Source organism: Canis lupus, chromosome 7 (assembly GCF_003254725.2).
Source record: "Canis lupus dingo isolate Sandy chromosome 7, ASM325472v2, whole genome shotgun sequence".
In the NCBI taxonomy this organism is placed as follows: domain Eukaryota; kingdom Metazoa; phylum Chordata; class Mammalia; order Carnivora; family Canidae; genus Canis; species Canis lupus.
The window spans coordinates 24,708,719-24,721,306 of NC_064249.1; the positions used below are offsets into that span (position 1 = coordinate 24,708,719).

The following is a 12,588-nucleotide window of genomic DNA, read 5'->3' on the forward strand; positions in this document are numbered from 1 at the left end:
AGAATTTTACTTCTTCCTTACCGATTTAAATGCCTTTGATTTCTTTTTGTTGTCTGATTGCTGTGTCTAGGACCTCCAATACTATGTTGAATAAAAGCAATGAGAGTGGACATCCTTGTCTTGTTCCTGACCTCAGGGGAAAGGCTCTCAGTTTTTCCCCATTAAAGGATGACAAGAGCTGTGGGTTTTGTACATATGGGAAAGGCGCGATAATGTTAAGATAGCAAGTTTCCAAAGTGATATACAGATATAAGGCAATCCCAATCAAAATCAGAGTATTTTTCTACAAATTGACAAATTACTGCTAAGATTGAGATGCAAATACAAAAAAAGTGAAACAGACAAAACAACTTTGAAAAATATTAGAAATCTTACATCAGACTTTAAAATTATCTAAAAAGCTATAGTGGTCAAGACTGTTTGGCATTGGTATAAAAACAAACCTAACAAACAACGGAATAGGATATAGAGTCCAGGAAACAGACTTACAAATCAATGGTCAAATTATTTTGGACAAAGGTTAACAGCTAATTCAGTAGATAAATGGCAGTCTTTTCACCAAATGATGACAGAACAACTTGGATATCCATGTGAAAAAGATGTCAGAAGAGGATCTCAAGCTTTATTTCATGCCATACATAAAAATTAACTCAAATGAGTCATAGGCTTAAACTCTAAAACTCTAGAAGAAACCGTAAGAGAGCATCCTCACAACCTTAAGGCAAGATTTCCTCAACGTGACACAAAAAGCACAAAGACATATAGCCATCAAAACTAAAAAATTCAGCTCTTCAAAAGGCATTGTTAAGAAAAAAAGAGACAAGCCATTGTTGGGGGATGGAATATTTGGAATAAGTGTATCTGACAAAAGACATATTCAGAATATATAAAGAATTCTTGTAACTCAATAAAACAAAATATGAGCAAAAAATTGATTTTATAATGAAGATATATAAATGAACAATAAGCTAAAGAAGCTCAAAACCATTATATGAAATGCAAATTAATACTGCAATGAGTTGCATCTACATATCCACAAGAATAGCTAAAATTTAAAAGAATGATAATACTAAGTGTGGCAAGGTTGAGGAGAAATTGGAACACACATACATTGCCAGAGGGAAATTAAAATGATCAAGCACTTTAGAAAACAGTTTAGTTGTTTCTTATGAAGCATACACTTACCATATGACACAACAATTACACTTCTAGTTATCTATCCATGATAAATAAAAACCTATGTCCACACGGAGATACATACATAGCAGCTTTAACTATACTAGCCAAAAACTGGAAACAATTCAAATCCCCAAGGGATAAATGGGTAACCAACTTGTGGTATATCCTTATAAAGGTCTATTGTATCACAATAAAAAGGAATAAATTACTGACACACACAACATGGATGAATCTCAAAAACACTGTTATATGAAAACTCTTACACAAGAGCACATACTGTACAATTTCAGTTAGATGAAACTCTAGAAAAGACTATCCTAATCTATAAGGACAGATTACTGCTTATCTGAGGCAGAGCCTGGGGAGGAAATCTAATATATAGGGCAGCCCCGGTGGCTCAGCGTTTAGCACCGCCTTCAGCCCAGGGCTTGATCCTGGAGACCTGGGATCGAGTCTCATGTCAGGCTCCCTGCATGGAGCCTGCTTCTCCCTCTACTTGTGTCTCTGCCCCCCTCTCTCTCTCTCAATACCTCTCTCTGTGTGTCTCTAAGAAATAAAATCTTTTCTAAAAAATCTTATATATTCTTGAAATGTATATGAATATATAAATCTTAGCACTCTTATTTATCTAGTCACATATATGTGTGTGTATACATACATATTTACATGTACATGTATATATACACATACACACACATACACACACACAAGAAAAAGCTTATTTTTTATCAGGCCTCAAGGAGGAAGAATTCTTATCACGATTTATTAATAGTCACTGGGAAGAATGATGACCACTTTCTATATAGATCCTTTATTTACTCTTACATAGATGAATAATCCTTTGGCTCAAAATGACAAGGGAATTCTTTGATAGAACAATTAAGCTACCAAAAAAGCAAAGAAAAGAAGGGAGGGAGGGAGGAAAATATTCCATAATAAAATATGAAAAGATACTCAGGAGGCAAATATTTTGAATACTGTTCATATAATCTTCAGTAGAATATGCTACAAAAAAATAGTAATAAAAGTTGTGTCAAACCACCACTCTGAATTTTCTGAAGACAAAAAACACAATAATTGCAAAGTATGTAGTACATGAAGCCTAACTGAGCCACAAGTTTTTTTTAATATGAAAGTGGGTAAGTGGCTTCTTTATTTTTTTCACTGCCCTGACACTTGCTTTCACCACATCACATTTCAAATATTATAGTCTATGAACCAGCAAGCATTATTAAATTTGGGAAATGGCAGGACTAAATAGTATATAAAGGATATCCATTATTCAACTAGAAATTTTATCTTCTTTTCACAAAACTGATACTATTAGGATTCTAATTATTTTTCACTGTTATAGGTCTTCCCTCACTACAAAACAAAAATTATGTATTTTACCTACTAAAATTGTCTAATTTAGGGATGTCACAGAAACCCTACTTTTGTTAATTTAGTACTAAAAATAATTTTATAATCTTACTGAGTCACACAATACATTCATATATTTTGGTAGAAATAACTATGACAATCCCAGGTACTACTTGGAAATTGTTTTATTATAACTTTATAAAGATATGCTATTTCTGTACCCTGTCTTTTTGGTTTTAAATAACTGTATATAAGAGGATGTTGTTTTATATATAAAATCAATATTTGTATTAAGTATATGGATAGTTCACAGGGACACAGTACAAATTTCTACTGAGAAAAGTACATAATTATTACACAAGCTGGGATTTTTTATTTCCATAACCTAGTGTAGATTTTTCAAATTTTCTATTGGTTGACTGTATCACTTGATTATTTAAGGAATTTTATCACTCTTTATCACTACTTAAGAAATTATCTTGGTATTAAAAAAGGAATAGGAAAAAATATATATATATGGGTTATTATATGCAAAGAACAAAAGGTCCTACCTGTTTCAATCTCATGAAGAAAGTCTCTGTGAAAGTCTTTCTACTGAAATACCAAAATCGCTCATTTGCAGGATACACACGTACTACTGTTTCCAGGAGAAAGCGCACAGGCTCCACCACCTCTGTGACTACCATATCCACTGCCACAGTCATGTATACTCGTTTATCTGCAGTAGAAATTTTCCATATGTTATGCTGGCTTTATTAATATCTGATTATTCAGGAAAGCAAAGATTTCCCACTTATGAAAAAATTAAGGTTCTTTTCAATCAACTTACCTTCTATGTTTAATTTTAAATGTTGTATGGTCACTTTGATTAAATAGGTAACCACATTTTTCAAGTATGTTTCTCAATACTCATGACTATTTAAATCAATTGTCAAAATCTCCTCTGACAGGGACACCTGGATGGCTCAATGGTTGGGCTCTGCTTTCAGCTCAGGTCATGATCCTGGAGTTCAGGGATCCGGAGGGAAGCCTGCTTCTCCCTCTCCCTTTGCCTATGTCTCTTCCTCTCTATCTCTCATGAATGAATAAATAAAATCTAAAAAAAAAAAAAAAAAAAAACCTCCTGACTACCTTACTTTTTCCTTCCCCAAATCAGGTCCTTAATATAAAAAGTAAGGCAAAATGTCCAGAATGTCTTTTATACTACCCTTTCAAATTTCCCAGAAAACCTCTAGAAATTCACAAACATTTGCCCTTTCATCTTATAAAAAAAGATATAAGAAAGTATTCACTTTAATGAGTTGCATGGAAAAGGACTGTCAAATTAGAAAAGATGTTCAACCTTTACTATGTTAAGTTTGTACAGGAAAATGTTACTTAAATGAATATTTCAATGTTGTCTGATTTAAAAGAAGACCCTGGAGATCTGTCAGTATCCTCATTGTCCTCTCATTGTATGTTGAGGAAAATCACTAAGGCTCTGATAAAATAGTTCAGTACAGTTACATATCTTTATCAGAGTCCTGGCAAGTAGTTTTAGACAATAGTATAGTTTTATGAGGCAAAATTTCAGTTATTATTTAAAATGTTTAGTTGGCCACAGCCTTCCTTCCAGAATCTTCTAGGCTAGTGTCTTTTCACTATGATAGGTTGAAATTTGGGTTTTATTTTATTTATCCTGCTTAGGATTCATCAGGGTTTTCATTTTCTTTTCTCTTTTTTTTTTTTTTTAGGTAGCTCCATGCCCAACATTGGCCTTAAACATTCAACCCTGAGAATAAGAGTCTCATGCTCTACCAACTGAGCCAGCTGAGCACCCCTCACTGGACGTTTCAATCTGTGGTTTGGTTAATCCATATTGTCATTTCTTTGTTATTTTTGAAGTACTTTTTAAATGTATTTTGTCTAGCATTTTTAGTTCTTAAAGTTCAAATGATCAAGCTGATCACTAGAAGAAACCTTCAACAGTGTTTTTAAAAAACATTATACAACATTCTATTAATATCAATTTCAACAAAAAAATTATCACTTTTTTTTTTTTTAGATTTTATTTATTTATTCATGGGAGACACAGAGAGAGAGAGAGGCAGAGACATAGGAAGAGGGAGAAGCAGGCTCCATGCAGAGAGCCCAACATGGGACTCGATCCCGGGTCTCCAGGATCACGCCCTGGGCTGAAGGCGGCACTAAACTGCTGAGCCACCTGGGCTGCCCAAATTATCACACTCTTATTAAATAAATACCATCTGCCAATTCAAGAGAAACAAGGATTCTATAGACACTGTACTTACCCTATCAGACCAAGGGGAATACTTAAAAGTGTAAGAAACAATAATACAACACATAAATAGAATACACTACTTGGTGATATAGTGAAAAGATCCAAGACATTTCATCTCCAGAGCTTCAACTTCTATAAAAAAATCAAACTGATTCATGAATCCTCTGAGTAATTTATAATCTTAAAGCTACCATTTGGAAATTTTAGAAATCAGGTGTTTTTTGTGGCATATGAAATAATTTTTTTTAAGATTTTATTTATTCATGAGAGACAGAGAGAGAGAGAGAGAGAGAAAGAGGCAGAGACACAGGCAGAGAGAGAAGCAGGCTCCATGTAGGGAGCCTGATGTGGGACTTGATCCCAGGACTCCAGGATCACACCCTGGGCCAAAGGGAGACACTCAACTGCTGAGCTACCCAGACATCCCAAGGCATATGAAATAATTTTAATTTAAAATAACTTATCTAAAAAAAAATAAATAAATAAAAAAAATAAAATAACTTATCTTTTGGATACGAAATTTTAAGACTTATTTGAGACTTATTTGAGAAAGCACGCACATGCACGTGCACACAAGATGCGGAATTGCCCTCCCTTTCGTCTCTCAAATAAATAAATAAAATCTTAAAAAATAGAAGACCAAATATGTATTTAAAAAATAAAATTAAACTGAACTATGTGTCACATTAAAAACAGATAAAAACTGCTTTTATAACTTACTATTTGAAGTTCCTATATTTTAATCTTTCAAAATTATCAACTGGCTCATTTTTCTCATTTTCATGTTTACTTTCCAAATGATTCTAAGACAGAAGTTATAGGCTGGTCTTTATAAGCCTGTCTCCAGAATTTACAAACTGTGGGTATAAAAATTATTTATTCCTAAAATATGAAAGGTTATGTAATCATCATTATTTTTCTCTCTTTTTAGCCCTCATTGTGAAACAGCTTAACGTGTGATCAAACATGTGCAATTTATGGAGCTGGTAAATACTCTTGTTGAGAAAAGCTGAGAATAATTATCATTTAATGCTCTTCATTAATATATTTCCACAGCAATATTCACTAATGCTCCTTTCCTTAATGATTTCCAAAAATCCACTGTGGGTATAAAGTAACTAATATAAGATGAAAGATTAAGCCAATTGATCCATTATTTTCTCAATATAAATTATTGGTGGAATCACAGCAAATATTTAGTATAACATAACTTTAGCTATAACTCATGAGGTAAAAATTTAAATTTTAGTTTAAGGACAGATGGCAGACGGGTAAAAAACACACAATTGGCAGATATCTGGATAAAGTAGGAACAAAAATAAACAAAATGGGAGAATGACAAATGCACTAACCTCATAAGCTATGGAGTTTAGTTTAAGTTCAGCACTAGATATGTCAAACAAAATGAAAAGGTAAACAACTAGGAAAAAAGTGTTTGCCACAAATGAAATCCTAAATATACATACTAAGATCCCAAAGATCAAAAAACTGGAATAAAAAATTTAAAAATGAAAAATATAAGTAATCTATAATAAGGAAAAAAGAGGTAGCATAGTTATCAAAGATATGCAAAATTCCAGAACTTGATTTCACCATTTCTTTCATACTCTCTTCCATTATTGTCCTAAAATAAAGTAACTCTTTAATAACATATGAAACACAACCCCAAATACTTTCTATATAGTCTAATAAAACTAATTCACATGTCTTTGGGGAGGATTCTTTTGAATGGTGCAGGTTTTCCCCATTGATGCATAAAGTATTAAAAAAAAAAAAAAGAACTTCAAAATCTAAATAAGAACAACTTCATTTTAAATAAGCACCAGAATGTTTAAAAACACAACCAAACAACACTGACCATAATATAAAATTTAAAGCAAATAATAATGAACACTGTGAGAAAATTTACCTTTTGGGGTTTCTTCATTAAGTGCCAGAAATATTGGTGCATTGGGGTTCCACATGCCAGTAATAACATAAGCTCTCCCATCATAGCTCTTTCCCATGGATTCCTGTAAAAGTTCAGACAGAAATCACTGAGAATATACACACCAAGAAAATCACCATTTTAAATTATATCTTACTATAAGTAATCTAATTTATTAAAATTTGGATTTACAATCAAATGGGATTCATTTTTTGGTAAAATTTCTGTCACCCTACAAAAGCATTTCTTTCAATGTTAAATTATCCTTGAGCTTTCCTCAGAGTTTCTTTTTTTTTTTTTTTTTTTTTTTTTTTTCCTCAGAGTTTCTATTTAGAGGCACATACCTCTTGGAAAAAAGGGGTATACCTTTATATGCTGGGTCACAAAAACATAATATTGGTCTGAAGTTACATTTAGCTTTATCTTAGGTTGCTTGTCAAAATTTCATATACCTACACCAACAAGGATATCCAATTTCTATTAAAGCTATGTATATATCTCACTGAAGATATTTTTTCTTTTTTTTTAAGATATTTTAATTAATAGCTACTCAAAGGAAAAGCAGTATTTTTCTTCCAAAGTTCTAATTTATAATATATTTTAAAGTATTAATTTACTTTATCACAATGCCTCTCAAAGTTCATACTTTTCTATTATCTATATCAGATAATGTACACTTTCTTACGATCAGTAATCAATGTTAGGAGACTAATAAAGGTTTGTAATCAACACCCAAGTTGATTAACTTATCTCCCTTTCACTAGCTCCCTCTTTCCCTTCCATCCTTCTCCCCTTCTTCATCTCCTCCACTCTTTAAGACATCCATCAGCACACTCCTGACTCTCACTGAAGCAGCCAGCAGTTCTTATAGTGAAAGCAGGATCACATACAGCTGTATGTATGAGCATGGGGCAAGGGAAAGGGGGGGGGGGGTGTTAGAGGTGTTCCCACAGGAAAACAGCACACAGCATACAAGTATATGCATGCGCAGGAGTATTTACTATGGTACTTTAAATTTTCTGTACCCATTTCCTCATATTATGAAGAGAGAGTGCTGAAAGGAACAGATGAAACAAAAACTTTTTTACAGTTTTACCCCCACAGACATGCTTCTCTGAAACCTTATAAAATTATTTCAGTCATTTGGTAATTACAATGCAAATTTTCCTAGTATATTGGTGGTATTTAGCCAAATGAACTGTCGGCTTGAGTTTAGGAACCCTGCGTTCTAGAGATGAAGTATACTCAAGGCCATGTAAAGAAAACTCACTCAGCAACTTGACTGAACACATGCATATATTCATTCATCTTCACTCTCTGTCTCCATCTCTCTCTCCCCACCCCTTTCTCTCTCTCTCTCCCTATTCCTTTCCTCTCTATTTTCTCATTAAATTCCTATTCAGAACAAGTATGGGCATCTGACCCCAGAAAAACCAATCAATTTCTGGAAAGAGCTTGAGCTGTGCTTGAGTCTAAAAAGATGAACTAGTCCAATCAAAAACTTTCTTTCCATTGGCAAATACCAAGGGAAGTGGGCAGTTAGCAGTAGAGCTGAAAGTTTTATTCAGAGATCAGGCCCTGACAAGCCACATATCAAGTGAAGTGATAAGATAACAGAAATTATAAAGTAGGGAAGAATACATAAAGAAGAGCAGAGTATTAAGAAACTGCTAAGTGGTGAGAGAAATGGAGAAAACAACAACAACAACAAATTCATTAAAAATGATCGTGCAGGGGCAGCCCGGGTGGGTCAGCGGTTTAGCACCTCCTTCAGCCCAGGGCCTGACCCTGGAGACCCGGGTTCGAGTCTCACGTCAGGCTCCCCGCATGGAGCCTGCTTCTCCCTCTGCCTGTGTCTGCCTGCCTCTCTCTCTCTCATTCTCTCTCTCTCTCTCTCTCTCTCTCTCTCTGTCCCTGGGTCTCTCATGAATAAATAAATAAAATCTTTAAAAAAAAAATTATCATGCAGTCCAAACACAAAAGCAGATACTGGGAGGCAGGGAAGGAGAGAACGAAAAGGAGGAGAGAGAGAGAGAAGGGAATGGGGGGTGGGGGGGAGAGGAGGACAAGGTAGGAAAAGGTGAGAGAAAGAGAAAGTAAAGAAACAGAGAAGGGGAAGGAGGTACAGAAAGAGAGGGAGGCAGAGCATCAGAGCCTGCCTGGGAGCTGGGGCAGCAGTAGAAAAAGAGCAAGAGCCCACCCTAAAAAGAGGCTCAAAGAAAAAGTAAGCCCATGGAGGGAGGTGAGACAGACTGAAAAGAAAGTCTAGATAGCAGAAACCACTTTGCAGGTTTAGATACGATTTCATGAAGATCAACAAACTCTTCTGTGTCTAAGGTGTTCTAAGCAGAACTTTGTTCCTTATTAACCAAAATAGCCTAACTCAACATAGTTTTGTCTTTGTAGTCTTCACAATACACTACCACAGTAATCTATCTTATACATCAAAAGCCCTCAATAAAAGTTTCTCCTCATTAAATATGGCATTTTTATTATTGAACTAGACATTTCCATCACACACACTAACTTACTCCCAGCCTCTAATAAAGATACTTCTTGGGGTGCCTGGATGGCTCAGTCAGTTGAGTGTCTGACACTCGGTTTCAGCTCAGGTCATGATCTTGGGGTTGTGAAATCAAGCCCCGAGTCAGGCTCCACACCCAGAGGGGAGCTTGCCTGAGGATTTCTCTCCCTCTGCTCCTCCCTCTGCTCACTCTAGCTTTTGCTCTCTCAATAAGTAAATAAATCTTTAAAAGAAAAAAAGATACTTCTTCAATTATCTGCTAAAAAGTTCTTCCTGACCCATCTCCCGCACCACAAGTAGGGCTAACAAAATCAGGAATGGCAGTGAAGGGACATCTGGACAACAAAAATCTCTACCCAAACTATGCCAGGGTGGAACCACTAAATGCCCTCCTCTTAGGAAAATAAACTAGGAAATACAGACAGAATATGGCAGTTTGCAATGGGAAAATAGGCAAAAAAAGCCATAAGACAAAGGCCAGAGAATCACATAGTAAGCCACAGATGAACTACTGTCAAGTCATGAGCAAGCATAAGCTATAAAGTCAAGTAGGCAGATAGATGGTAGGGTGAAGCAAACACATGGTACTGAAAAGACATAACATACACAAAAAAGTAAAAAAAATAAAAAAAAAAAAGTTCATGCTAACCCACCCATTCATTAAGCAAATAGGAGCCTATTATAAGCCATGGTGTATGCCTATAAGTATCCAGCAAGGAAAACAAAACAAAATGATCCTGACCCTCGAGAGGTTACAGGCTAATGCTTTCCAATCAGCAGTCTGTGACCCATTTGTGGATCATAAAATCAATTTAGTGGATTATGGTCAGACTTGTTAATCAAGTAGAAGAAAAAATAGCAGAGTTCCTCACTCATGTAAGGGATAAGAACTGTTTCATGAAAACTTTATTTCTGCCTTTTTACACATCCAGATTACAGGCTTACTGGATTATAATGTAAATGTATTGTTAATTGTGAGTCCAGCTACTAGTCTAGTGTCAATAAATGGTTAATTGTAAAGATCTACAAACTTTCTGAGGCACTTCTAGGACTTTTAAAATGTATTCCAGTTCCAAGAAACCTGGCTCTACCTCGTTTTCAGCTCTTCTTGGTACCTTGCTATTAGACTCTTCCTAGGTACTATAGGGGAGCAAAATTTGCCACCAAAAATATATCTCTTAGGCATGTGGGTTATTTTCAGGCTGATTACTTTTAAAAAAACAAAAGGTCAGAAAAAACCTTTGACCTCCCCCTTATAGTAGCCATAGATAACTACAGTATAAAATAAAGTAGGTGACATAGGGAGGAAATTAGCAGAATCTGTTTCTTTAAATTCCTATATCCCATTGTTTCTGAGTGGTCTAGCAAACATTGTTTTTCATCTTCCTATGAATTGTCTTCCTTCCCCTTGAAGTCTCCAACTTCTACCCCTTCTGGGGTGGGTAGCTCAAAATGGCAAATAAGCCTCATTGTCTGACTGTCTGTAAGCCTCATATTCTTACAGAGCCCCCATACATATGTAATTAAATTGTTTTCTCCTACTAATCAGTCTCTTGTCAATTTAATTCTTAGACCAGACAAAAGAACCTTGAAAGGCAGAGGAAAATTTTTCCTCACCAAAAGCATCAATAGCTGTGGATCAAAAATTCTCATTTCCTTACTCCTACAGTACAAGTATCTTCACCAAAAATATTCTCACTACTGGAAGAAAACGGAGTCTCTGTTATTTGTATCCCCCTAAAAAACAATTTTATTTATAATTTGTTTAAATACTATATATAATATATAAGTAATCTATCTGCCTAAAAAAATATTTTCACTTATAAATACGACTTTCTCTCTCACGTAGATCTTATATTAAGTTTATAAATTTATAAAAAGTCTCAATTCATGTAGCATATTAGAAAATATTCAAAGGGAAGAAAAGTCAGCATCACTTTAAAATTATCCAAGATAAATAGAAGTCTCACAATTCTGAAATTAAGTATAATTGTAGGGTTTTCAGTTTGTCAGAATAAAGTCTAAGAAAGTGAAATTTGTTTTAAAAGTGTTCATGTATTCAAATGAGTCAGAAGAACATAACATCTTGCTCTAGAGGGCAGAACTAAGGTTAATTAGGCAGTAATAACAAATATTATTTTTGATGATTACAAAAAAATAACCTTGTAATAACCAGAATATATTTCTAAATCACAAAGTAAATATATTTATTAAGTGCAATACAGAAGGTATTTCTGTTTAAAAGTTAAGATAGTCAGCTATTTCTACATCAAATATCAACTCTCGAATATATATCAACCTTCAAGAAAATTCCTTAAATAATTACCACTCCTACAGTAAATATACTTTGAAGGATAGGTAATAAACGAGGATAAATTCACAAAGGGAAATGCTTTCAAAAAAACAAAAGCATTCATCACAGTACTCAAATTAATAACAGTGCATTAAAATAAATGAAAGGCACCATAGTCACTCTGGATATGCCTGTTATAATCATGTACTTGTTATTTTTAGCTCAAAGAAAAGGTATCTTTCTAAGAACCCAAACAGATGAATGGATGGACATTGTCGTAACAGTATCCTTTTATTTGCTTACAGTTTGCTTATGACATTTTGGTGGAAAGTTTTCTAAATCTCTCTTATAAGTAATTTTGAGTTTCCAAAATTATTACTACCATACAGTTGAAAGTTAGAAACTCTGACAATATTACAAAACTTTAAAATAGAAAATACTTCTAAAATATAAATTAACTATCATCTATACTTGGTTAATGTGTTTAAGATTATCATTACCATATCCAGTAAATGCATGTCACTGTTCTTCACGTTTCGACCTGGGCTTAATAACATTCCAAAACATCTGAAAATATTGGGGGGGAAAAAAAGGACAAATAAGGTATCAAGAATATATAGAAGCCCAGTGAGCAAAAAGCCTTTTTATAATAACTATACAGTCTGAGCTCTGTACTTACAAATAGCTTTAGTTTTTTAAAAGAAACACCATTAAAAAAATTCATTAAGATACATAATAAAATCACATAGAAAAAGTTATCTAAATTCCCAGATCTTTATTTCTGCATGTAAGAAATTACCAGTGATCAGAAACTATAATAAAAATGGCCACAAGTTATTGACTGAAACAAAATACAGTAGTGAGACATGAACTGGTTTCTAGTAGAAATGAGACTTTATTTGCCTTGGAGTTATTTCAAACATAGAAGTCAAAATCAACTACCCCAATTAAATAAAAAATGATTTTTAAAAGACTGTGCTCAATCTGTATCAAGTCAAATTAACAGAAAGAATTACCCTGGT

The 12,588-nt window shown here is 34.1% G+C and overlaps 1 protein-coding gene across 7 annotated transcripts in view; it reads right to left on the reverse strand.

Annotated features, from left to right (window-relative positions):
- RABGAP1L (RAB GTPase activating protein 1 like) overlaps positions 1-12,588 on the reverse strand; it is a 729,489-nt gene that overhangs the window by 604,167 nt on the left and 112,734 nt on the right. For 6 of the 7 annotated variants that reach the window (XM_049112262.1, XM_049112263.1, XM_025430245.3 and 3 more), the window contains 3 exons: positions 12,067-12,133; positions 6,732-6,834; positions 3,093-3,259 (listed from right to left, as the gene is read on the reverse strand). In XM_049112262.1, coding sequence (XP_048968219.1) covers positions 3,093-3,259; positions 6,732-6,834; positions 12,067-12,133 — 337 coding nt within the window. The remainder of the gene's footprint in view (positions 1-3,092; positions 3,260-6,731; positions 6,835-12,066; positions 12,134-12,588) is intronic. The other variant, XM_049112264.1, reaches the window with a different exon arrangement.